This window comes from Vicugna pacos, chromosome 22 (assembly GCF_048564905.1).
Source record: "Vicugna pacos chromosome 22, VicPac4, whole genome shotgun sequence".
NCBI classification, from domain to species: Eukaryota; Metazoa; Chordata; class Mammalia; order Artiodactyla; family Camelidae; genus Vicugna; species Vicugna pacos.
Genome location: NC_133008.1, coordinates 31,252,062 through 31,276,296, shown reverse-complemented (window position 1 = coordinate 31,276,296; position 24,235 = coordinate 31,252,062). Strand labels below are relative to the sequence as shown.

Below are 24,235 nucleotides of genomic sequence, written 5' to 3'. Positions count from 1 at the left end.
CCGGGGAGCTCTGGCTGGTCTGGTCTCCAGCTAGGGTCTGACCCTCTCTCCCTGTCTGCGAGGGCCTCTGGCGATGCGTCCGAGAGCGGGGCCTCCTCAGACAGCACCCAAGGCCTCTGGGCCAGCACCTGGAAGCCATGGGCCGTGGTGACCGTGGGCATGTGGAACAGGGCTGGCCCCCAGTCTGTTGGCCGCAGCCCCCGCCTGCTGTTTCGAGGTGCGCGCTGCCCTTGGACAGGGAGCTGGAAGGGTGGGATCCTTGCAGGGGTCAGCGGGCATCCTCCCAGCGGCATGGTGGGCTGGCGGGCTGGGCTGGACGGGGCCAGGGATTTATACCTCGGCCAGGAGGGCGGGCAGGGTGGGATCCAGTGTCACTGTGTCCTGATTTCTTTCTTCCTTCCTGATCTAATCTCCACCCTTGTGTCTGCCTGTTCTTGTCACCCTAAATCTCTCTGCGTCTCTGTATCTGCCTCTGGCCATCTCATTCTCCGACTCCTTGTAAAATATTAAAATTTCAATGTAACACTGAATATAAAATATAAAATATTAAATTTCTCCCTGTGAAATATTAAAATGTTGAAGATACGCTGTCATTCCCCTCTGATCACCATCTTCAAGCCCAAGTCCACATGCTCCTTCTCTATATATTTAAAAGCACAGAAACTCAAGATCTTCTTCAGAATGACCATCTGAAGTACACGGCGCTGCACCAGGAACATTAGTTTGCTACTTGCTTTCACTCTGCAGTTGTCACCAGCCTGTGTCAGCAAGTCTCAGTGACCTGCTGCTGCGTAACAAAATCCCCCAACTGAGTGGCATAAAACACTTTGTTATTCCTCATAATTCTGTGGGTTGGCGAAGCTCCTCTGAAGGGTCACCTGGGCTAGAAGCTGAGACCCTCACAAGTCCATGGGCGGTCAGAGCTGGCTGTGGTCCAGGAGCCGCAGACCACCTCCACCGACCTCTGTAAGCTGGTCCAGCTTTCCACAACGGCGGCCTCAGGGCAGCGTTCCAAGGGGACAAAGGTGGAAGCCACCAGGTTCCTTTGCAAATGGGGCTCTGAATCCTCACATAACTTCCACCATATTCTTTTTTTTTTTGTATATATGTATTTTTATTGAAGTATAGTCAGTTTACAATGTTGTGACAAACCACCATATTCTTATCATCAAAGCAAGTCCCCAGATTCCGGTGGGGGCAGAAACAGAATTCCTCTCTCGTGAGGGAAGCTGCAGGGAATCTGTGGCTGTATTTGATGGACCCCTGCCCAGAGAGATCTACCTCTCTAAGAAGCCGCTTTGGATTTGGCCAGAGGAACATGGGTTTAGACAGCAGATCCCCGAGTGATGGGCACGTGGGTTATTTAGTCTTTTACAAACGAGGGCAAAGTGACTCACTCTCTAGGGTGGAAAGAGTTCTGTGGAACAAGCTCTTTTTAATCCCCCTTTCTGGGGAGTGTTGCCTGAGCCTCCAGGAGGTCAGGGTCTCCCCTTCTCGGGCCCCCAGAGCACTCTGTTCTCATCCTCAGACTTGAACACAAAGATTTTTTTCTTACTCAACTCCTCACACTACTACAGCCCAGCACCTGGCCAAGGAGCGGATTGCTTGGCCGTGGAGCAGACATTCAGTGTCTTTTCTTGAGCTTAAGAGAGAAGGAGCGGGACAGCAGAGAGGCTGGGGCACTTACTCTAAGCCACACAGCCAGTGGTGGGAGGGGATTGAAGCCCCAGATCGTGGCTGCGCATGGCAACTTTTGCTGGGAGGTGCGGGGCGGGTAGAGAGTGGTCTGAAGCCTAGGGGGCCGCTGTGAGGGCTGTGGGCACGGGGCAGGGAGGCGCCAGGGACGAGCCTTGCTTCCTGTGCGAGAGAAGCTGGGGCTGGAAAGGCAGGCATCCTCCCATCCTGGCCCTGGGCTGCCTCCGGGCCCTAATGAGGTCTGAAGAGCCTCCCAGCCTCACCGCTCCCCCAGCCCCAACCCGAGGGCCAGGCCCCTCTGGCCCCAAGGTCTCAGTCTCAGCCCTGGTGTCTTGGCCTCGGACAAGCTGCTGGGTGTGTGGTGAGAACAGACACTCTGGGGTCCAAGTTTCTGTCCCCCCAATCCTGTGACCTCCCTGTGGGAGTCCTGGGCCCCCAGCTGTCAGACGGGCTTGGGGGAATCGCTCCCCCAGTGCAGGACATGGAGGTTGGATGCTGGCGGGTGGGCTGTGCCAGACTCTAGGTTACAGCCTCCCGGGGGCTGCACTCCCCCCACCAGCCAGCCCAGGCCCCCCCGCCCCCGCTGCCCAGCTGCCTGGGCTTGGGCCTGGGGCCGAGGCTGCTGATGAGGGGGCAGGGAGCCGGTGGAGGCAGAGCTGCCAGATGGCAGGGCCCGGGCAGGGGAGCTGAGAAGTGGGCGGGGGGGTGAGCACTCGGCCCCACAGCTAATCCCCAGCAGCGATGCTGCCTGGGCCACAGCCGAGCCCGGATCCGGGGATAAGGCAGCTGGTTTCAGGTTCCTTGGTGGAAGCAGTTGACAGGTAGTGGGAGAGGCCCTGCAGCCTGGTCCCCTTCTGTGGCAGCTTCCTGGGTGACCCAGCTGTGAGTGGAGGGGCCGCCGGCCTACGATTTCCCCCAGCATGACTCTCACTCCCGGCCCCTCCCTCTTGCTCACCCTCAGCCCTCCCAAGTGATGAGCCAGACACTCGCTCTCAGCAGGGAGGATCCCGTGGGGGCAGGGTCCTAACTGGGACACTGGGCCTGGGAAACCAGGGCCTGGAAAAGGCCCCGCTTCCTGAGGATGGGGACGGGGGCGTTGGTGAGCACGGCCCGGAGGGGGGGCGGGGGGCTCCTCGGGCTGCAGCAGAGCGCAGGCGTGGGGCCGGCGGACTGCCAGGCTTCCTCTGGTTCGTCCTCTGTGAGGTCATGGCTGTATATGGAATGTGAGCCAGAAGGACCTGGCTCTGGGGACCACTCAGGCCAGCACAGAGCAGCCCTGCAGGGAGAAGGCAGAGGCAGGGTGGGGCCACTGAGAAGGTGTGTGTCCCATCCATGCTCCTGGGACCGCAGGCTGGCCTGGGGGGTTCTGCAAAGGCTCCAGCCTCCATGCCCTGTCCCTCTGTCAGGACAGCATGCACTCGGTCATGTCTGAGCCCCTCAGGCCCCGCAGGGCCCAAGGCCAGTGCTCAAGGAACTGCTGGACAAACCAAATCCCAGGGACCCAGGTTTTACCAGAAAACCAAGGTGGAGAGCAAGATTCCAGGGCTCCTGGACACTTGAGGTTTGCAGTTTTATTAAGAAAACAAAAACACAATCTATACAAAAAGGAAAGTTCCGGTCCTGCGGGTGGCCAGTAAGGTGGGAGGGCAGCCCTGCAGGGTCCGGGGAAGCAGCGTGTCGGCCACCCCGAGTGCTAGGCGTCCTGCTGCTGGATGAAGGGGTTGGGGATGGCCTCCATGCCGTCCTGAGGGCAGATGAGCACCACGGAGGTGCCCCTGCACACCACCAGGCCCAGCTGCCGCGTGTCCTCCGTCAGCTTGTACTGGTCATCGGGGTCTGCGGGGGAAGAGGGGCAGGGAGGTGGCGCCAGCTTCAGAGGCCGGGGAGGATGGGAAACATGCCTCGGGGTGGGGTAGGGGTGCCAGCCAGTGGGGCAGGCCTAGGGCCTCTCCCTGACGGACCACGAGGACCGGGAAGAGCTGTCCTCCTTCTACGACAGGAACATGACCCGGGGGACGGTGGGGACCATGTTCTCGGATGGGCAACCAGAATAAAAACCCACATGCAAAATCCCAGAAGCCATGCGGCCCACCACCCACCCCCGGGGTCACTGCGCTGCTCACATGGGGGGATCGACCTGAGGAGGTGACAACACTCCAGGGAGCGCCCTTCTGAGGTCACGGCAGTTAAGTCTCCATTACTGTCACTGCGACGCCCAGTACGATCAGAGACGGAGTCGGGGTGCGGCTCTGGAGCCTGGGCCCCGTGGGAGCAGGCTCTCCAGAAGTAAGGGCAGCGGTGGCCCAGGGGCACACCCCAACTCACCTGGTCTCCCAGCAGCCCTGTGAGGTGAGCCTGTCCTGACCCAGAAAGCCGACCCCCAGGGAGGCCGCCAGGATCCCAGCGGGGGGCTCAGGGCAGACCAGCGGGAAGACAGAAAACAAGGGCAAAGCAAGAGGCCCCACGGGGTCGCTCCTCCCACAGAGCGCCCCTCCTCGCTGGTCTGCGACGCTTCTGAGCGGCTGGGTGAAGTCTCAGCCAGGGTAGCCTGTGACTCAACATCAACAGTTGCTAGGGGGCAAGACCCCTGCCCCTGCCCACGCCCCCTTCATGCCTGAGTCAGGCTAAGCTGGAGGACTTGCTGGTTAATGGGCCAGGACCGGCTGGACCGTGTGCGGAGGGCCTGGGGACTTGGAGGGAAGGGAAAAGGGGCAAGGGACAAGGGGGCTGGACGAGCCCTGGGCAGCCAGCTGTCTCGTCTCACAGCGCCCCCGCACGCGCTCGGGACGGGTGACGAGGCCAGTGGAATGCTGCCCGTCTCTGATGGCGGCCTCCTGAAGCTTGCAGAGATCAAGCACGCCGCTTGCCCGCAGGGCGCCGCATTCACGTCATCCCCCGTGTGGCGCCTGGCGGGTCTGGCACAGCAAGGAAGGCCCGGCAAGGACGCTGCCGGGCTGCCGGCTCACTCACCTCTCATGTACTCGATGGTGCCGTCCAGCACGAGGTTGAGGAGCGGGTCAAACCCTTTCAGGATTCCACTGGCTTGTCGGAATCACCGAGGACAGAAGAGAAATGGAGAGGCGTGAGGCTACGGACACTGGGGCAGGCGCCAACTTTACTGGGGAGTCAGCACACGAAGACGGGGGCGCCCCCCGGTGAGGGGCTCGCTTTCCGGCCAGACACAAGGTGGGAGCAGCCTCTCCAGGGACAGGACAGGCGGGGGACCATGGGGAAGGTGAGGGAAGGGCCCCTGGAACGGGAGCAGTGACAGCTGACCCCAAAGTAACCCCCCCAGAACAGTCGGCAAGATCTGCCTGCGCCCGTTTTGTAAATAGTTTAGCTGGCACCTGGCCACGCTCATTTGTTAAGTGTCGCCTGTGGCTGTTCTCCTGCTGCAACAGCAGAGTTGAGTAGTTGTGACAGAGACCGTCTGCCCTGAAAAACTGAAAATATTCACTGTCTGGTCTTCCACAGGGAAAGTGCCAGCCCCACCTGAGCAAAAGCCCAGCTCTGTTCCTGCTCGTCCCCCTCCTGTGGATCCAGGACCATGACAGCACCTAACGGGGTGCTGGAGTGACAAATGTGATAACATTTTCGGGCACTGGCTGCAGCCAAAGCAGCGCGCCTGCACCCAGGGTCTGCCTTCCCCACCGGGATGGGACCCCTGAGGCAGGTGGGTGGGATTCTGAGACAGAGACAGAGCCAGCACTCCCCACCCAACGAACAAGCCTAGGGAACCCCATCCCCTTGGTGTGGGAGGGGACCCGGGAACACGATGGGATGTCTCTCCACGGTCAGGTTATGACAGAGACAGGAGGCTTCGCAGAGGTAACTAAGGTCTATGAGTTGGTCAACTTTCAGTGAAAATAAAGGGAGACTGCGCGGTGGTGGTGGGGTCCTGTCCTGAAAGGTGAGCACTTAAAGGAATGGCCTCTCTCTGACAAAAGATTTGAAAAACAAGATTTTCCTGCTGGTCTTGAAGAAGCAGACTGCCGCGCTGCGGACGGGAGCCCAGAGGGTCCCTGGCCAACTCCAGCCAGAAGACGGGGATCCTGGTCCTACAACTTCGGGGATCGACCGGTGGGTGGGCCTGCGAGACAGGCTTGCAGAGGGGCTCCTTTACTGCAACCTCGGCAGAGACCTGGGCCCCAGGCACCCAGAACCCAGAGCCCCACATGCTGTCAGATAAGAATCTGTGTCATTTAAGCTGCTAATGGGTGGCCACTTGCTCCGCAGTGTGGAAGACAAACACAGGTGCCCTGAGAAGCAGAAGCCTTGTCTCTGCACACTTCCCAGAGCCAGCGTGGTGCCAGGGTTTGTGCGGACTCAGACTCTCACTGCGCCGGGCATCTTGACTGGCTGGCGCCGTGTCTCTAGGCACCCTGATGCCGACCAGTCATGCACGTCTCAGAGGACGAGGGGTCTGGGTCGCTGTCTTACAAGATGAAACTGAAGACCAGAGGCAGCTGAAGAAGGAGGGTGCAGACCGGGCGCTCCCTAAGTGCCCGGAACCCAGCCAGACGTTAGTCGCCTTTCACCCTTTAATCTCACTGCTGCTGCTGAGGTGCGTGGAGTTAATAGCCTTTCACGAATGAGGAGACTGAAGCTCAGAGAGGGTAGCAACCTGCCCAAAGTTCCACAGCCAATGAGCGGATGAGCTGGGGCTCTGCCACGGGCTGCCCAGCCTGCAGCCCGAACTCCTTCCTGCTGTCTCCTCACCAGATTCCAGCAGGAGATGCAGAGTTAAAGCCTCCCCACAACGAGTGTAAAGCTTCATAAAGCTGCAAGCTGTGCCAGGTGCTGCCTGGAGCTTATAATAAACGGGCCTGACCTGGTGTAGGGGGTCAGGGAAGGCTTCCTAGAGCAAGAGCCTGAGTCGCTGGTGGAGACAATGACTGAATTAACCTGGTAACCAGTTATCCTGGTAAGAGCACTCCAGGCAGAGGCAAAACAGGTACCTTTACAGCCCAGTGGTAGTCAAGAGCTCCCTGCCTTACTCAGGTACAAGAGGTTGATCCTTTACCCTGAAACAACGGTGAACAGGATGCCGTTTGTTTCTAACAGGTCCACCTGGCAGCTTCATTGAAACTGACTTTAGGGACAGGGTTCTCAACTGGGGCAATTCTGGGCGATGTCTGGTAACATCTGTGCTTGTCAGGACTGGGGGGATCTCCTGGTATCGGGTGGGTGGGGCCAGGGATGCTGCTCCACACCCCACAGTGCCCATGACGGCCCCCACGAGGAAAGCAATGTGGCCCCAATGTGAGCAGCGCCGAGCCCGGAAGCTCTGGTGCAGGGGGACCAGTGAGGAGCTGGAGCAGCCGCCTGGTGAGAGGACCCACAAGAGGCGGAGTCGTGAAGCCCAACCACGCGGCCTCAGGTTAGGTCGGTCCCCTTTCTGGGCCAGCTTCTCCACCTGCAAAAGGGGCGTTACCGTTCCTACTTCCTGCGGCCGTCAACTGGCCGGCACAAGTTGTCAGGGCCAAACGCTTAAAGCGGGGCCCAGGCATCCGTTATCAGCACTGCCGCGGGTACTCCTCGTGGATGCGGTCGGGGAGGGGAGGGACGGCGGGGCCTCACCTTCGCGACCTCCCTGGAATTTCACGCGGATCGTCTTGTCTATGTACTTGGACAGATCCAAGATGCTCTCCTTCTTCTTCTTTTCTTTGTCCTGCGGGGAAAGCAGAGAGCGTAAGTCCGGGAGCTCGGCCAGGGTCAGCCCCGCCAGCCCCGCCAGCCCCGGGAGCGCCGCTGCACGCTCACCGCCATCTTGCCGCGCCGCGCCGCTGTGCGCAGGCGCCCCCGCCGTGCCCTTTGCCCCCTGCCCGCGCGCATGCGTGGCGGACGCACGGCGCTTGCGCGACGCCGCGAGAGCGCCGGGGCGTTGCTGGGAAACATCTGCCGACGCCTGCGGCGGGGACCCGGCGACATGGCGGCGGCTGCGGCGCTGGCGCGGCTAGCGGCGGCTTTCCTCCTCCTCACGGCCCAGGTGAGGGCGGCGCCGACTCCGCCGGCCCCGCCGGCTGCGGTGCCCCAGCCCCTCGGCCCTTCCGCCCCGCGCAAGGCCCCGCCCGGCCAGGCCTGGGGTCCAGCCTCGGGGATCCGCGCCCCCCTCGCGGGCGGCCCACGGGCCCGGGGTCCGACCGTGACCTTGTGAGCCTGTCCCCGGCCCGTCTCCCTTCCCCGCCTGGAAGCCCTTCCCTGCCTCACCGTCACCTGGTCCCGCCCGAGTCTGAAGTTTGGGGCCCCCCCTTCTCCTCCCGGGCCTGCTGGTCTGTCTCGGCGTCTCCAACTGTAGCCCGGGATGCCCCTCTCTGGCTCCGTGGCCTTGGCCAGGGGGCTGCCGCTCTCCGAGCCTCAGTTTCCCCTTGGGCGCCATGCTGCCTCGGCCCTCCCATGGTTGTGGTAAACTGTCCAGCGTGGCACCCAGTGTCTGGCAGTGTCGGGAAGCGGCCAGGACCCCAGCCCTGGAATGGGGTTGAATCGCCACCCCATCTTTTCCTCCTGTGACCTTGGCTAAGGGAGTTCCCCGTTTTGAGCGTCAGTTGCCCGCCTGCAAAAGGAGGATAAGGGTACAGTGCGGAGTCAGTGAGATGATGTTTGGGGTCATGAACGCGCAGCATGTTACTTCTTGGTTGCTTAAAGTTAAGGGTCTCCGGTGCAGATGGGGGACTGGCCACAAGACGGCTGATGTACATTGTCATAAGCGCATCTTTTATTTCCTAATCTTCCCTCTCTTCCGGGTCCCTCAGCTCAGGAAATGGTGCCCCTAAACAACCTTACAAACTGGGCTGTTAACCTTGAGCTGTCTGCTCCAGCCCACCCCCCAGCCTCTGCTCCAGGAGGCTGACATTCTCCCCGAGGCCACTTTTGTCCCCCGCTGCATCCCCAGTTCATACTCAACGTGGCAGGAGTGATCTCCTTCAAAGTATGTCAGGGCTTGTGTCCAGATAAGAGCCTTCTGGTGGTTCCTGGTGCATTCAGGAGGCGTCTGTGATCTGGCTGTCAGGAAGCTCCCCTTTCTTTCCGCCTCTATACTGAAGGCCCTCTGCTCGCTGGTCTTCTTTGTTTCCCTGAATTCCCTGGTCATCTTTCTGGTCTCACCTTAGCTGTCCCTCCCTCCCGGTAGCTCTCTGGGAGGCCCCCTCCTCAGCTGCTTTGCCAGCTCTCAGACTTCCCTTAGCCCTGTTGATTCATCCTTCTCAGCAGCCTGAGCAGTTGGAGGCAGGGACTTTGAGCTCTCCAGGTGTTTCAAACGAGGGCAAAGGGAGAGGTGGTTGGAGGGTCATGGGAACGCCACCAGAGGAGGGACTCAGTTTGCCTGGGAATGCTTTTCAGAAGCAGGGGTGCCCAAGGGGCGCTCTGAAGGATGAGTAGGAGTTTGCTCGGTCACGAAGGTAGAAGGAGGGTGTTGCAGGTGATGGGAGCAGGCCCAGATGATCTAGAGACGGTGCAGGTCCACGGCGGCTGGCCTGTGGGGTGGTACAGTGGTGACACCTGAGAAAGGTGTCACCGCAGTGGAGGCCCTTCAGGTGCCCGCGCAGGGAGGCTGGGGTTTCCCCCTCAGCTGGGGGGCCGGAGGGGGAGCGGCAGTGGGAGTGGCTCCAGCCTGCGGCCTCCCGGGGCTGGGTGCAGGGGAGTGGGCTGGCGAGTGGGGTCTGGTGCTGGAAGGCTCATGTGCTGGGGCATCTGGGCTTGTTCCCTGCTGGCTGAGGATTTTGAACTTTACCCTGAGTGTAGGGGCCGTGGAGAGCGTTGGAGGGAGTGGGGGGCCCTGGCCAGCTCTTCCTAGAACAGAGCCCTGGGTGTGGTTCTTCCTAGTAGCCGAGAGTGAGACCCACCTTCCCTGGGGCAGGGCGCTGTTTGCTCACAGCCCTAAACTCACCCTCCACCATCCTGTGACCTTGGGCAAGGGGCTGGACCTCCCCGGGCAGACCCACCCCCCAGGTGCTGTCAGCCCTGTAAAGGCCTGTGTGGGGCTTGCTACTCAGCAGATCTGCCCCAGCTCCTTCTGCCCCTTCACCCCTCCACTGCCCCCTGCCCCGTCCCTCTCCCCCTCCCTCCCTGTCCTCCACCTGAACATCTTTTCCTAAGCTTCCCAGGTCCTAATTATCCCACGCTCTCCTGGAACTCGCCATCTTAGGAAGAGTGCTCCCAGCCTGGACCCATTAGCTGCTCTTGAACCTCCTGATGTGGATGTTTTCCTCCTCTTGAGGCACAGTTTCCCCAGAAGCTGCCGAACCTTCGGCATGTCGGGAGGTGGCCCTCCTTGGTAGTCCCGACTGTTTCTGGTTCTCCACACTGGGATGGGCCGTGCTAGAACTTGGGACACTCAGCCCCGGGTCCTCTGGAAGAACTTCCCCCAGCCCTTTAACTCCATAGGGAGGAGACCACGCTTACAGGGAAACTGCGCTCTCTGGTGTTCGATACCAGCCCGGGTTTATTTCTTAACGCAAATTGTAAGGGGGGTGGGATTTGTGAAGTCTGCACTCGTACTTTTACATTTTTTTAAAACGTAAAAAAAATTTTACTTTAGAGGAATTAGGTTTATGTACTTTTAATGGAGTTACTGGGGATTGAACCAAGGGCCTTGTGCTTATACTGAGCACACCACTAAGCTATACCCTCCCCGCTTAAAAAATGTTTTTCACTTTTGCTTTTAAGTGATCTCTTTAAAAAGGAATATCTATGTCCATCCCCATTTTACACAAAGGACTGTTTTCACCAGCAGCTTGGACCCCGTAGACCAGGGGTCAGCAAGCATTTTCCCAAGGACCAAACCCATGTTGGGCTTTTCAGGCCACTTGGCCTCTGTTGTAACTGCCCAGCTCTGCAGTCGCAGCGAGAGCGGCATAGGCCCTGCCTACGGGAGCCAGTTGAGGGGGTGCCGGGGGCTGTGAGCAGGGACGGCCCCTCTCCAGGAGCGCAGGGCTGGGCTTGGTCTGGGGGTGGTCTGGTGGGAAGAGCCTGGGGGCTGGGATTCCTAATCCTGCCGCAGGTCCCTGCTGTGCTCTCACCAAGGGCCAGGCCAGTTGTCAAGGCCACTGACCGTCAGGACCCCCGCCAAGCTGGAGCTCCCCCAAGCTGCAGTCTGAGGCCACCTTTGGGCATGGGTCTGTCCCCGGCATGTGGGTGTGGCCAAACTGCTGCCACATGTCTCCAGGGCAGATCCTCAGGGACACTGAGCAATGTGGTCCCCGTCTCGGTCTCCAGGCAACACGAAAGGGTAGGCCCCAAGAGCCTGACCGAGTGTGCAGTACGCGAGTTGGGGTCCAGTCAGGTCCTTCCAGCCCCAAGAAGCCAAAGGGCCAGGGAGGGCTCAGGGCCCATGCCTGGACATGGCCGGGCTCCTGGCATGAGGCTCTCTGTGACCTCTCCTCCCTCTGACCCAGGGTGAGCCTGCCCAGGGGCAGAGCAGCCCGGACCTGGGCCTGATGCTGTGAAACCCACTGAGTCCTCGTGGGGGCTCTGTGGGCCTGGCCGAGCCCAGTGTGTGGGAAGGGACACAGTGGTCCAGGCAGGAGGGAGGGCGAGCAGGTGGTGGGGACAGTTCTGTGAAGTGCTGCTGTTTCACATAGACAGAGCCACTTGGCATTAAACGGGGAAAGTGAGAGCCAGCCCCTCCTGCCCCAGGCCCTGGCCACCCGACTGCCCTCGACGGAGGGGTCCAGTGTTCTGGGGACTCGGGGTCCTGCCCCTCTGCCTCGCTTTGCATTCAGACTCGGAGCCACGGCCCCACTGGCCGGTGTGTCCGGCCGCCCTGTCCTCTACCATCAGCCCACCGCCCTAGACCCTACTCCATGTCAGAGCAGGTGGGGGTCCATGCGGACTCTGTGAGGCCCTCCGTGAACACCCTAGCAGGAGGAACTGGAGGCTGGCCACTGGCACTCTGGCCCCCTTCCTGGGAGTAGTGGGCCAGGAAGCCCGGGCAGTCCCGCTGCCCGCGGCTCTCAGGAGTGGTGCTCTGCTGGCCGGGATGTGCTGGGGAGGGAATGCTGCTGCCCCCATGACTCCATCTATTGTGACTGGAGCAGCCCCCGCCCAGGGTAGCCCAGCCCCTCGCACTGTCCCCTTCCTGCCACACCCTGAGCCGTGGAGGTGGGGGCTGTGACCCACTGGCCTGGGTCCTGGCAGGTGCTGGTCACATGACCTGGGCTCCACCATCCCCTGGGAAAGTGAAGTGCTAGCCCACAGGGCCTTAGCTCGGTGGCTCACAGGCCATTTTCCCAGGAGCCTGTGGGTCTAGGGTGAGCCCTGAACCTGCTGGGGCGCCGGGAGACCCTTTAGGCCTGGGAACGGATCTGTCGACCCACCCTGCCTGGTGACAGAGGTGTGGGGCTCTCATCCCCTGTCCTGTCAGTCCCAGGAGGGCTCCCCCTTTCCTGCCCTCGGAACCCCAGGGAAGGGACGTGGCACGATTGTGGTCAGCACCCAGGTCTCCCTGAGGAGGCTTCCCTGGCCCTCCTTAGTGTCCCCACCCTAAGACGTGTGCGGTCGGGCCCTGGCTGTCCTGTTGGAGGGAGGGAACTGTCCCCAGCCAGGTGGTGCAGTGGGAAAGCCCGAGCTGAGCCCTCTGCCGTCGCCCTCATCCAGGTGGCCTGTGAGTACGGCATGGTGCACGTGGTGCCCGAGACAGGCGGCCCCAGAGGCAAGGACTACTGCATCCTGTACAATCCGCAGTGGGCCCACCTGCCGCACGACCTCGGCAAAGCGGTGAGTGCCGGCTGAGGCCCTCCCTGGGGGCTCCCCCCGTGGCATCTGCCTCAGAGTCTTGTCTGTCTCAGCTGCCGCCCTCCCTCTGCCCCTCCCCGGGGCCTCTGGGGACTCACCTTGCAGAGAGCTGCTGGGGATGGAGGAAAGACCTCCGCTGGTGCTGCAGGGGCTTCCCCCGAGGAGCTCCCTAACCTCTCTGGGCCCTGGTTTCTCTGGTCATAAAGGACAGGTGTCAGGGCCCTGCCAAGGATCGGCCCCTGGAGGGGACACCAGCCACCCCCCAGCCCATGCTGGACGGGGGTGTTGGCAGCGGGGTCCTGAGAGGAGTCAGGGCAGGGGGTGGGTGGGCAGCCCAGACACGCTGCTGCCTGGTCTGGCCTCACCCCTCCCAGAGGGACTCGGGGAGCCCACCAGGGGCTCAGTTGGGGGGCGGATGCTCCCCACAGAGGCCAGCGCTCCCACCTGCCCTTTGTGGTGTTAGCAATGGACTGGAGAGACACAGGAAGGATTTCTGAGTGGTTCCCCTGAGCACACGCCGCTCCACGCCCCTCCAGCCTGCCTGGTTCTCGGGGGGTGTGTGCGTGTGCACAGGTGTGTGTGTGCAGCACCCCCAGTGCCATGAGGGGCTGAGACGGGGGGTCGAGGTGAGGCTGTGTGGGTGGCCTGGAGCCCCCGGGTAGCGGCGTGAACGCCGCCCTCCCTCAGTCTCTCCTGCAGGTGCGGGACTGGACGGCCTCCGTGCTCTGCTCTCCCTCCAGTCTCCCTGCCAAAGGCTTCACGAACCAGCTCCCCGTGGTGGCGCGGGGGAACTGCACCTTCTACGAGAAAGTGAGGCTGGCCCAGGGCAGTGGGGCCCGTGGGCTGCTCATCGTCAGCAAGGAGGCGCTGGTACGGCCGCCGAGACCCTGGGAAGCCCGGCCCGGGCAAGGGCTTGAGGCGGTGGGACAGTGAGCAGGCGGGGGGAGACGAGGAGTTGGCTTCCTTGCTGTGGCATGGGCCTTTGGGCCATGGTCTTGAGCAGGCCTGGGGGGCCAGCAGTGCTGGGATTGGAACTCTGGGCGTGCCATCTGAGGAACAGCCTCTCCCCCAGGCCCTCCGGGCCGACTGGTGCCACCCAACCCCAGCGGGAGGGGTTGAGCCCGCAGGCTGCCCTCCTGGCCGTGTCCCCTTCCCCTCTGGGTCCCCGAGGACACATGAGGGACTCTTCTGCTCTCTGAGGGAGAGGAGCTGGCTCTGCGGCTGAGCTGTGGGGCGAGTTGGCAGCCTCCCCACCCCCGTGGGCGTCTGACTGCCCTCCCCCACCCCTCCCCCAGGTCCCCCCAGGAGGCAACAAGACTCAGTATGATGAGATCGGCATCCCTGTGGCCCTGCTCAGCCACAGAGACATGCTGGACATCTTCCAGGTGGAGCCCCACTCCTGCCTGCAGCCGCGTCTAGGCCCGAGGAGCAGTGTGCCCACGGTGCTGTGAGCGCCAGCAGCAGAACCTTGGCGCCAGAGGCTCTGCCCGGCTGCAGCCGCCCAGGCCCCAGGGGCTCTCTGCCCACGTGCCGGAGCCCCTGCGCGTCACCCCTCCTCATGCCCTCCTGGCTGCTCACACTTGCCTGGCCCCATGGACCAGAGGCCCCATTGCCCTTTGATCTGGGGAGTTGGGTCCCGAGCAGGCGAGCTTCAGCACACAGGGGACATGGGAAGAGCCAGTCTTTGCAGACACTTCCAGGGTTCACAGCAGATGTCCCGATCCCCACTGCAGGCTCCACATCTCCTCATCCCGCCCAGGCTGCACCCACCTCGTTCACACACACGGCGGGGTGCAGGGTCTGTGGGCCCCTCGCCCGCCCTGTGCAAAGCTTGTCCCGGCAGATCCCACTTCTTTGGGGTCAGGAGTGGTGGGTGAGGGTGTGGGGCGAGGCAGGGTCTCCCAGCCCCCAGCCCCTGGCGTGGGTTGGCCTCGGCTCCCTGGCTGGGGAGGGGACCTGAAGCTCGGCTGTGTTCTCCCGGGCAGACTTTCGGCCAGGCGGTGCGGGCAGCACTGTACGCACCCAAGGAGCCCATGCTGGACTACAACATGGTCATCATCTTCATCATGGCCGTGGGCACTGTCGCTCTTGGGGGCTACTGGGCCGGGAGCCGGGACGTGAGGAAGTGAGTGCCCTGCATGGTGCGTGCATGCATGATGGGGAAGGAACTACAAGAGGGGCGTCCACACGCCCTGAGAGGTGTCTGGAACACAGCTGCTGTGAATACCCAGGAAGCCGCTGAAAGGCCCTGAGGGTCGTGCTCCCAAGTTTCTGTTCTGCCACCAGGGTTCAGGGTCCGGGCCCACCCAGGCAGGGACGTCCACTGGAGACCTCGCCTTGGCAGCCCAGGGAAGCCCGTGGTGGGGCTGGCACAGGGCCAGGGTCTGGGGGGTCCTGAGGGGGTGGAGGGCCTCTCCCAGCTTCCCGCCCAGCTCGGCCATCACGGCTCGGCCCCGGGGACCGCAGCCCCACCTCTAGCACCGTGAGGACCAGAGCTCCTGCGGTGCCCCGTGCGGTCCCGTCCTCTTGGATGGTGGACCAGCTCCAGCCGGGGGCGGGAGAGCCCAGGCGCGCTTGGTGGCCATGGGCCAGCCCGCAGGGCAGGCAGTGGCTGTCGCGTCCCGGTGAGCCGCCTTCCGGCCTGCCCCGCTGCCCACCCCGCCCCGCCCCGCACCCCTGACCTGTCCCGCCCCCGTGCCCCTGGCCTGCCCCACTGCCCGCCCCGCGCCCCTGACCTGCCTGTCCCGCCCCTTGCCCCTGACCTGTCCCGCTGCCCATCCTGCCCCCGTGCCCCTGGCCTGCCCCACTGCCCGTCCCGCCCCCGTGCCCCTGGCCTGCCCCGCTGCCCGTCCCGCCCTGTGCCCCTGACCTGCCCCGCTGCCCGTCCCGGCCTCGTGCCCCTGACCCGTCCCGCTGCCCATCCTGCCCCCGTGCCCCTGACCTGCCCCACTGCCCGTCCCACCCTGTGCCCCTGACCTGCCCCACTACCTGTCCCGTCCCCGTGCCCCTGACCTGCCCGTCCCGCCCCGTGCCCCTGACCTGTCCCGCTGCCTGTCCCGCCCCCGTGCCCCTGGCCTGCCCCGCTGCCCGTCCCGCCCTGTGCCCCTGACCTGTCCCACTGCCTGTCCCGTCCCCGTGCCCCTGACCTGCCCGCCCTGCCCCGTGCCCCTGACCTATCCCGCTGCCTGTCCCGCCCCCGTGTCCCTGGCCTGCCCCGCTGCCCGTCCCGCACCCCTGACCTGCCCGTCCCACCCCCGTGCCCCTGACCCGCCCCGCCTCGCGCCCCTGACCCGCCCGTGCCCGCGCCCTTCGAGGAGGTACATGAAGCACAAGCGGGACGACGGGCCCGCGAAGCAGGAGGACGAGGCGGTGGACGTGACGCCCGCCATGATCGGAGTCTTCGTGGTCACGTGCTGCTCCATGCTGGTGCTGCTCTACCACTTCTACGACCAGCTCGGTGCGCCCGCCCGGGCCCGCCCTGGGGCTCCGCGGGGAGGCCGGGTTGCGTGCTGGCCGCTGTCTCCAGCCCTCGAGGAGGCCCCTCGGGTGGGGCTGCCCCCCTTTCCTTGGGGAGACCCTCTGGCCCAGGGGCATGGGTGCTCGGGCCTGGGCCAGGGAACCCGGGCCGCCCCTCACTGTCCGCCCTGCCCTGCAGTCTATGCGATCATTGGGATTTTCTGCCTGGCCTCCTCCACAGGCCTCTACAGCTGCCTGTCACCGCTCGTCCAGAGGCTGCCGTTCTGCAAATGCAGGTAAGCCCTTGGGGGCAGCCCCCACCTGGCCCTCACCCCCAACTCTGCTTGCGGGGACCCCCCCTTGTGCCTTTTGGCCCATCTGCATCCACGTCCTGTCAGCTGGTCTCCGAGACTGTGGCTTCAGTGGTGCCGAGGCCTCTCTACTGCGGCCCTCGGTCTGTTGGGCACAGTGCGGGCATACAGCAGGTGCTCACTCAGTGCTGGCAGGGGGCTCACGGGCCTCAGGCACAAAGCAGAGTGGGGAGGCAGTGGGGGGTGGCTCTCAGGGAGCAGGTGGGAAACTGCAGGTTTAGACGAGGTCAGGTGAGGGTCAGAAAGCAGGGCTCAGGGCGAGAGCGGTGGCCCACAGCAGGCCGGGCTATTGGGGCCAGGACCCAACAGTGGGCTCTGGTGCAGGGTTGGCTTAGTGACTGTCCACTCCCCGCTAAGACCTGGCCCCACCCTCTCTGCCCTGCCCTTGGGAGCCTCCCAGTTAGAAATACAAGGTGAGGGAAGGTGAGTTTCATGGACAAGGTGAAGGGGAGGAAGTCGGGGCCAGGTGGGCAGGCTGGTGGGGCCCCTCAGAACAGAGCCCTGAGTTCAGCAGGAGGCCAGATGCAGGGAGGCTGGGGGCGTTGGGGGCAGGAGTTGAGCCGGCCCTCGGGGTGCTGGGCAGAGATGGGGCTGTGAGGGTCAGAGGCCCCTGACACCCCCGCCCACCTGCAGGGTTCCGGACAACAGCCTACCCTACTTCCACAAGCGCCCACAGGTCCTCACGCTGCTCCTGGCGCTGCTGTGCGTGGCTATCAGCGTGGTGTGGGGCGTCTTCCGGAATGAGGACCAGTGAGTGCAGCCCTGGAGGCCCGGGCAGGGGGTGGTGCTGTCCTCAGGTGCTCTGACCACCCCGAGCCGTCTGACCGGGGCTCCTGGAGCCGGGCCAGCCCCGGTTATGAAAAGCTCTCCTGTCAGTGCTCTGGACGTGGAGGCTGCACGCCGTCCAGGTGCCGCCTGGGCTCGGCTGACGGCCGCCCGACTATGGCTGCCCTGCGGTCGGCCCAGGGCCACGGAGCCGTGATTGTAATCTGGACGTGGGGTGCCGCCCACACTGCTGCCCGGGCGTCGGGCCGTGGGCTCTGGGGCAGCCTGGCTGCAGTCCCAGGGAGGTCAGGGAGGCGGGCCTGCTCCCCCAGACACCCGCTTCCCCCGGTCGGCCTCCCCAGTGAGGCAGCAAGCCCGCAGGGCGGCCCGGCGCCCAGGCACAGGGACACGGCGCCTGTCTCGCCCCCGCCGCCTGCCGTCACTGACACCATCTGGCACTTTCTCCCAGCTTCTCCGAGGCAGTTAAACACTCTTGGCTGTGCTGCCATTTGGAGCCACAACAGATTTAACTGGCAGAAGGAAAACGTGAAAATATTTTGAGTCTTTTGTACACAAAGAGAACGTGAACTCTCGCGGTTAAAGCGAAGCCAGAAGGCTTGCTTCCTCACGTGAAATTAGAAAAGGCCGTGGTGTCCGCCATCTGGGTGCCTACGCGGCGGCCAAGACCCTGCTCCTTGTCCTGCGAGGCTCTCATCGGCTTAGCTGCTCAGACCCCATGAAGCTGATGAGCAGCTTAAGCAGCCAGGTTCATTACGTGGTTTTAACTTGCAAATTCGGAAGTGGCCCCTTGAGGAGTGCGCCCTGTTGAAGGTGGGGCTGCGAAGGGGTCTGCTGTTCCCACAGGGACTCCAGACCCTGTCCTCAGGGCCCCAGCAGCCCCAAGCCCCTGTTTCCTGAGACAGTCTGTGTGGCACATGCTTGGGTGGAGGTGTCACTTTTCTAAAAGCAAAAAATTTTTTAAAATATTTCTGAAAGGAAATTTGACTCCAGTGGATGCCCAGTCCCTCACCTCTGCACCCCTGCCCTGTGTCCTGCTATCTGGGTGTGATGACATGGCTGCAGAGGGACAGACATCCTCGTACGTGTCTGCCTCTCTCTGGCCTTGTGGTGTCAGGGTCGGGGGTCGGTTCACCCCTGTTCCTACTGGCCAGTGCTGCCCACCCGTTCCCCTGGGTCTCAGGACCTCAGCTGCTGCCTGTGTCAGCGCCTGTGTCTTCGCAGTTCATGGGGCGGCTTGGACTTGGTGGCTGAGGTGCTGGTGGGGCAGGGCGGGGCCGGCAAGTGGAGGCTCTCAGTGGAGCTCCATCCCCAGGGTGACGCTGTGCTGCCTTCCAGGTGGGCCTGGATCCTTCAGGATGCGCTGGGTATCGCCTTCTGCCTCTACACCTTGAAAACCATCCGCCTCCCCACGTTCAAGGTGAGAGCCCTGTTGGGGAGGGGCAGGGGTGCTCCTGGGACTAGGGAACAGGACCTTTTCACATCAGCCCAGTGCCTGCCTGCCGTGAGCCTCCTTGAGGCCTCGCACTCTGAGCCTGGCCCTACGTGGGTGTCGTGATCTTTGCTCATCTGTCCCCCAGCCACCTCCCTGGTGACAGGGCTTAAGGATCAGCTACAGAGTCACTTCACAGCGTGGTGGCAGCACCAGTGACCACATGGCCAAGGGGACACCTGGGCGGGCACAGCGAGGTGGACAGAGTAGGGGAAACCAGATGACACCAGGCAGGGCAGAGCGCAGGGCCGAGCATGCGGCTGGCACTGGTTCCCGGCGGGAAGAACTCAGAAACACATGGGGAAACGTGCAGACAGGTGACCCTTCCTCAAACCCGCCACCAGCCAGTCACGGCTGCGTGTCCCCTGCCAGCCCCGTTCTTGGGTTTCCATCAGAAACTTGGAAACCTGGACCTTGGCTCTCCCTGAGCCTCAGCCTGATGTTGCCTCCTGGGCAGCGAGCGGCCTAAGGGCTTTGTCCCCCTGGGGGAGGCCTGAGCTTTGTGGGGGCGGGGACGCGTCCCGGCGGGTCCATGTGCTGGGCAGGCGTTGGGTGTCCAGAGCACGGCCCTCAGGATGCCCCGTCCCCAGGCTTGCACGCTGCTGCTGCTGGTGCTGTTCATCTACGATGTCTTTTTCGTGTTCATCACGCCCTTCCTGACCAAGGTGGGCCCCGCCCCTGCTCCCACACCTCTGAGCCGCCCCGCCCTGCCCCCTCTCTGGCCCGCCCCACCCACGCTCCCACCCCTCTGAGCCGCCCCGCCCCCTCTGATGCCCCCTCTGACGCCCCCTTTTGTTAGAGCGGGAACAGCATCATGGTGGAGGTGGCCACCGGGCCCTCGGACTCAGCCACCCACGAGAAGGTACGTAGTGTCCCGTGGTTGAGGCACCGGCCGGCGTGAGCAGCGGGCTCGGCGGGTCCTGGAGACTGCTGCCTCCCCGCTTTCCCCAGCTCCCCATGGTCCTGAAGGTGCCCAGACTGAACACCTCACCGCTAGCCCTGTGTGACCGGCCGTTCTCCCTCCTGGGCTTCGGGGACATCCTGGTCCCAGGTACTGGGGTTGGGCTTGGGCGGCCGGGGTGGCCTTGGAGTTGTCAGGCCAGAGGGGCCCAGGGGTGGAGGCGGTGCTGAGCAGGTGCGTGCAGCAGGGATGTGGCCCGTTGGAGCTCTGGGGCAGCCCTGCTGTGTGGTCGCGCTGCACAGACCTGCCTCACCAGCCAGCCTGTATCCCGTGGCGGGACCTTCCTGGCCCCTCCACCCCACCACAAGCCTCCGTGCTGGGGTCTGTGCTCGCCTGAGGTCTTGGGTTACCCGCCACGCGTCACGGGCAGCACGGCCCCAGCTCTGTGCTGAACTGGAGAGGGGCGCAGGGCACCTGATTCCTCCCGTGGAACCACCCGGGCCCGACTGGGGCTGCAGCCTGGCCCACGTCTTCTCTCCCCCAGGGCTGCTTGTGGCCTACTGCCACCGCTTTGACATCCAGGTGCAGTCCTCCAGGGTCTACTTCGTGGCCTGCACCGTCGGTAAGCCCCCTCCCCAGGGGCTCAGCCTCGCCTATCCTCCATCTGGGTCAAGGGGACAGGCCTGCATCCACGTCACTGTTCACTTCTCACTCCACGGTTTTTCTTTCCTTTTGTCTCTGTCTTCCTCTTTTTTCTTTGTTTTCTGTTTCTTTTGTTACCAAAGCCCTTTACACCAAAAGGACATTTCCTCATTTCAGGTCAACCCAGTTGTTTTTAAAACTGTGCACATTCATTCTGTGGTCCAGTGGGGTCAGCTCTTCAGGAACAGCCGGGGTGCAGAGTGCACAGGCCTCGCGGCCTGACCCCGGTGAGGGGAGACCCCATCAGTGCCACGTAAGCCGGCCTTCCCGGCATATTTCTGGGCCATTGGCATCCGCCCACTCCCACCCGGTTCCTGCAGCTCCAGGCAGTCCAACCTGACCCTTCCCTTCTCATGCCGCCCCCCTCGGGAGCCCCTGCAGAGCCTTCCCCATGTGAACCCTGATTTGGCAGATAAGTGGGGGCTCTCCCTGCTGAGCCTGTCACTGGGCAGCACACAGGTAAGGGTCAGAGCAGGCAGCCCAGAGGGGAAGCACGGGCTGGAGACGGGCTCTTCGCCTTGGACAAGATGTCCTGCAGACGGTGTGTTTTCTTGTAACTGTCTATTTGGAATAACTGCACGTTCACAGCTGCAGGGTTAGCCCAGACCGCGCCTGCCCTTTCTGCGCCTGGGCGGGCCCTGACCTCTCACCACCTTCGTGTTCTTGTTTTTCTCCACACTGTCTACACGTGTGTGTCTGGGTGTTTATGCCTTTGCACTCACATGTCCGTTAAGTAACACACGTTGTTTTGTTGTGAACCATGAGAGCAGAGCGCAGAAGCCCTGCCCTCCACCCCCAGTGCCTCCCAGGTGCTCTGTAGGGACCGTTATTTTATAGTCACAACTCGGTTATCAAAGGATTGGTTCCCTCATTTTGTACATACATGACTTTGAATTATTTTTCTAACTAGAGGCTTATGAAAATGAGATATTTGGGTATGGTTGCACCTCCATGAGCACCTGTGTCCCCCACCTCCCCCCGGCAGGCCCTGGGGTTGCAGCCCTGGCGCGCTCTGCGCCTCCCATCCCTGTGACCTCATTCCTGCAGCGTGGGTGTTGGGCCCAGAGACTGGCTGGGTAACGCGCTGCCCCTCTCTGTCCCCACAGCCTATGGCATCGGCCTCCTGGTGACGTTCATGGCGCTGGCACTCATGCAGCGCGGCCAGCCCGCCCTCCTCTACCTGGTGCCCTGCACGCTCATCACCAGCTGTGCCCTGGCCCTCTGGCGCAGGGAGCTGGGCGTGTTCTGGACGGGCAGCGGCTTTGCGGTGAATACCAGTTTGCTATGACTGTCTGCGAGAAGTAATAGCCTGATAAGCCCTAACTAGAGTTAAAGTTGAGTGAGAGCTTCTGGCGCTGCCACTGACCCTGCAGCCCACGTCCCATGGGCGGTGTCTCCCATCTCTGCAGGGTTTTGTTGTGGGTGTCCTGCTCCTCCTGTGGCCGCGGTGGGGGTGCGGGGGACGTGCTCGTGGCGGCCGGAGGTGATGCTTCTGCCTCGGGGCTCTGGTGCCCGCACCTGCTTCTGCTGCGGGAGGGGCCCCAGCTGGGCTATTGTTCTTGCTTGAAAAAGAGGAGGGAAGGGGCAGAGGCCTCTCTGTTAGCGCGCGGCCATCGTCGTGTCCTCGTGACTCTCAAGGACACTGCTGGTCTGCGGTGTCTCCTGCGGGCCCAGTTAGGAGACCTGTCCCATCCCGACGGGGGCTCTGAGCCCGTCAGGCGTGTGTGTAACTTGTCCACATAGATGCGGCCCCTGAACACCTGTTACATGCACGAGGCCCCAGGCCTCCAGGTTCCCCGGTCAGTCAGCCTGACACTCGGACCCTCTCCCAGGCCCTCGGGAAGGCTTCCTGGGCTCAGTGCTCACCGTCCCCAAAGGTCTCAGTCCTGGTGGGCGTTGGTTTTGCCACAGAACGGGTGGGTTCGTTCTGGAAGTTTCCGGAGGGGGAAGAAGTCAGGGTCGGCCCCTGCTGGGGTCTGGGTTTCCCGGGAAGGCACCTCCAGCCTCAGGGGTTGGGACTCCTCTGCCCTCCGCCCATCCTCGCGGCCCCGCCCAAGCCTTCCCAACCAGCCGCCTCTCTTCTGCAGAAGGACCTGCCTCAGCCCGCCTGGGCGCCGGCTTCAGCCGACGGCCCGCAGCCCCGGCCCAACTCAGACACCGCCCCCTCCCAGCAGCCTCGGGCCGAAGAGCCGGCCCCGTCCCCCCGGCCCGCAGAGCAGTCCCCGGAACCGGCTGCGCCCGAGGAGACGGGCCATGCAGCGCCCCTCCAGGAGCCGGAGAGCTCAGCCGGCCTCGCCTCGGAGCCCACGGGCCTGCCGGGCCCCTCGGCCTAGGGGAGGGGCGCAGACTCGGCCCCGCGCCTGCAAACTTGGTGCTCTGGTCTAGCGGATGCGCACATCCGGGCGGCCCGCGGCTCCTCGCTCTCCTCCAGCCCGGGACCCTCTCAGACCCCAGCCCTGCTCCGAGTTCTCGTGGCCGCGCACACCCCGGGCCGGCTGAGGCCACCGCCAGGCGAGCAGGGGGCGGCAGTCACCCGGTGGCTGCAGCTGCGCCCATGTTTGGTGCTTATCCCGCTGCTGCTTCCCTTCGGGTCCTGGGGCAGGAGAGGGAGGGGCCCTGCCTACTGAAGGAGGGCCGCCTTTGCCCGTCAGGGCCCCCCAGGGGTTTGGACTGTCCCCGGCTGGGTGGGGTCTGGACCCGCCTCTGGGTTGGGGGCCTTGAGGACGGCCCGGTGAGCGGCCAAGCCCTGCTCACGCCCTTCCATCACCTGGGAAGTGCCCAGCGCCTGTGCTCCAGCTCCTCCACGTTTTAATAAACGGCCACGACTTTTTGAAATTTTGGTAGTGTCGCCTCTTGGGGTGCGAGTCCCCCGGACTGCCCCTCAGGCAGGCCAGGGCGCAGCTGCCCCTCAGTCCTCTCCGGTTGGCCCCATCTTGCCTTTCAGCTTCGAGGAACTCACCCCCATCCTCGCTGTGGGTACCTGCACGCTCTCTTCAGCACCCCACCCAGTGCACGCACCTCGCCAACCTCCAGCTGCAGCACAGGCGGGGAGCTTCTGGAAGGTGGGAGGATGTTCTGGAACTGGCATTGTGTCTTCTACCTCATGGACAGGGTTCTCCGAACCTCACGACAGAGATGCTGCCGGTCCCCCGTGTGATGGCTTGGCTACTGAGTCGGGGCCTGGACAGGCGCCTGGGGCTGCTGACCGCCAGGGCCCTGCCTGCTCCCTCCCGTCCACGACGAGAGGTGAGGGCACATAGACTCCCCGGCCCGAGCAGCCCGGCTCTGTGTCCCGCATATCCTGTGGCTGTGCTGCAGAGAGAGAGCCGGCGGGCCCAACCATGATCCATTCCAAACAATACCAGCGCCAGACAGACTCACACTGTCTCTGTCAGCCATTCCTCTTGAGGGAGAAAGGGTGTTTATGGCTAAAAAACAGAAGATGTCTTCCACCTGTTTGTGTGTTTCTTTAAAAAGAACAGGTGACCTGACAGGTGGGGGAGCGGTGGAGTAGCTGGGCCTACTGGCCCTACAGGAGGTCCTGGACTTGGAGGCCGTGGCCCCGGATGCAGTCACAGGGCATCCCGGGGCGAGGGCTCGAGCGGACCCCCCCCACCCTTCCTCTAAGGACTGCGCCTTCCTCTAAGCCATTTTGTACATCGGTGTAAGAGTGTGGAATCTTTTTTTTTTTCTCTCTGTTTTGGAAGTTTGACAAATGTCAAGGAATTCAAAGGCAGATGTTAGTTCCTGAAGTTTGCAGTTTTGGCCTTGCTTCTGTTGGAACCTTACAATTAAACACAGCTTTTGATATGTGTGCCTGGGCCTTTGCCTTTTCGTGGTGCAGTAGGGCTGGGGGAGCCCTCGGTGGGCCAGGCCGGGGTAGCCTTCATCCTGCAGGGATTCCTGCGTGGAGGGAGGTGTCGGAGCCGACCTGCAGCCTGTGCCAGCTGGTCCTGAAGCCGGGTTTCAGCTCTGCTGCGAAGCGGCCACTTGTCCTGACGTGTGGTGTCCTTGTGGGATGCAAACTCCTCCCTGGGGACTCAGTCACAGTCCAAGGGATTAACAAATAATGTTCACAGCTGTGAGCACGTCCCACGCTCAATA

At 63.0% G+C, this 24,235-nt stretch overlaps 2 protein-coding genes across 4 annotated transcripts; one reads left to right on the top strand and one right to left on the bottom strand.

The window, feature by feature from the left end:
* Window positions 1–3,251: 3,251 nt before the first annotated feature.
* LSM7 (LSM7 homolog, U6 small nuclear RNA and mRNA degradation associated) lies at window positions 3,252–7,508 on the bottom strand. Its single transcript, XM_031689741.2, has 4 exons — window positions 7,459–7,508; window positions 7,276–7,366; window positions 4,666–4,737; window positions 3,252–3,531 (listed from the first exon to the last, which is right to left on the bottom strand). The coding sequence occupies exons 1-4, from the start codon at window positions 7,462–7,464 to the stop codon at window positions 3,389–3,391; spliced, it is 312 nt and encodes a 103-aa protein (XP_031545601.2). The 5' UTR covers window positions 7,465–7,508; the 3' UTR covers window positions 3,252–3,388.
* Window positions 7,509–7,547: 39 nt separating this feature from the next.
* Window positions 7,548–23,945, top strand: SPPL2B (signal peptide peptidase like 2B). Of its 3 annotated transcripts, none has more exons than XM_072948040.1 (15): window positions 7,548–7,684; window positions 12,289–12,408; window positions 13,114–13,296; window positions 13,722–13,811; window positions 14,412–14,551; window positions 15,741–15,883; window positions 16,124–16,178; window positions 16,887–17,003; window positions 18,375–18,456; window positions 19,119–19,193; window positions 19,328–19,390; window positions 19,480–19,579; window positions 19,974–20,051; window positions 21,238–21,398; window positions 22,219–23,945. In XM_072948040.1, exons 1-15 carry the CDS (start codon window positions 7,625–7,627, stop codon window positions 22,462–22,464), a joined length of 1,713 nt encoding a protein of 570 aa, XP_072804141.1. In that variant the 5' UTR covers window positions 7,548–7,624; the 3' UTR covers window positions 22,465–23,945. The 3 variants fall into 3 exon arrangements, with proteins under 3 accessions (XP_072804141.1, XP_072804140.1, XP_072804143.1); XM_072948039.1 differs by having other exon boundaries at window positions 16,082–16,178; XM_072948042.1 differs by having other exon boundaries at window positions 16,082–16,178; window positions 21,238–21,465; window positions 22,219–22,358.
* The last annotated feature ends 290 nt before the right edge of the window (window positions 23,946–24,235 follow it).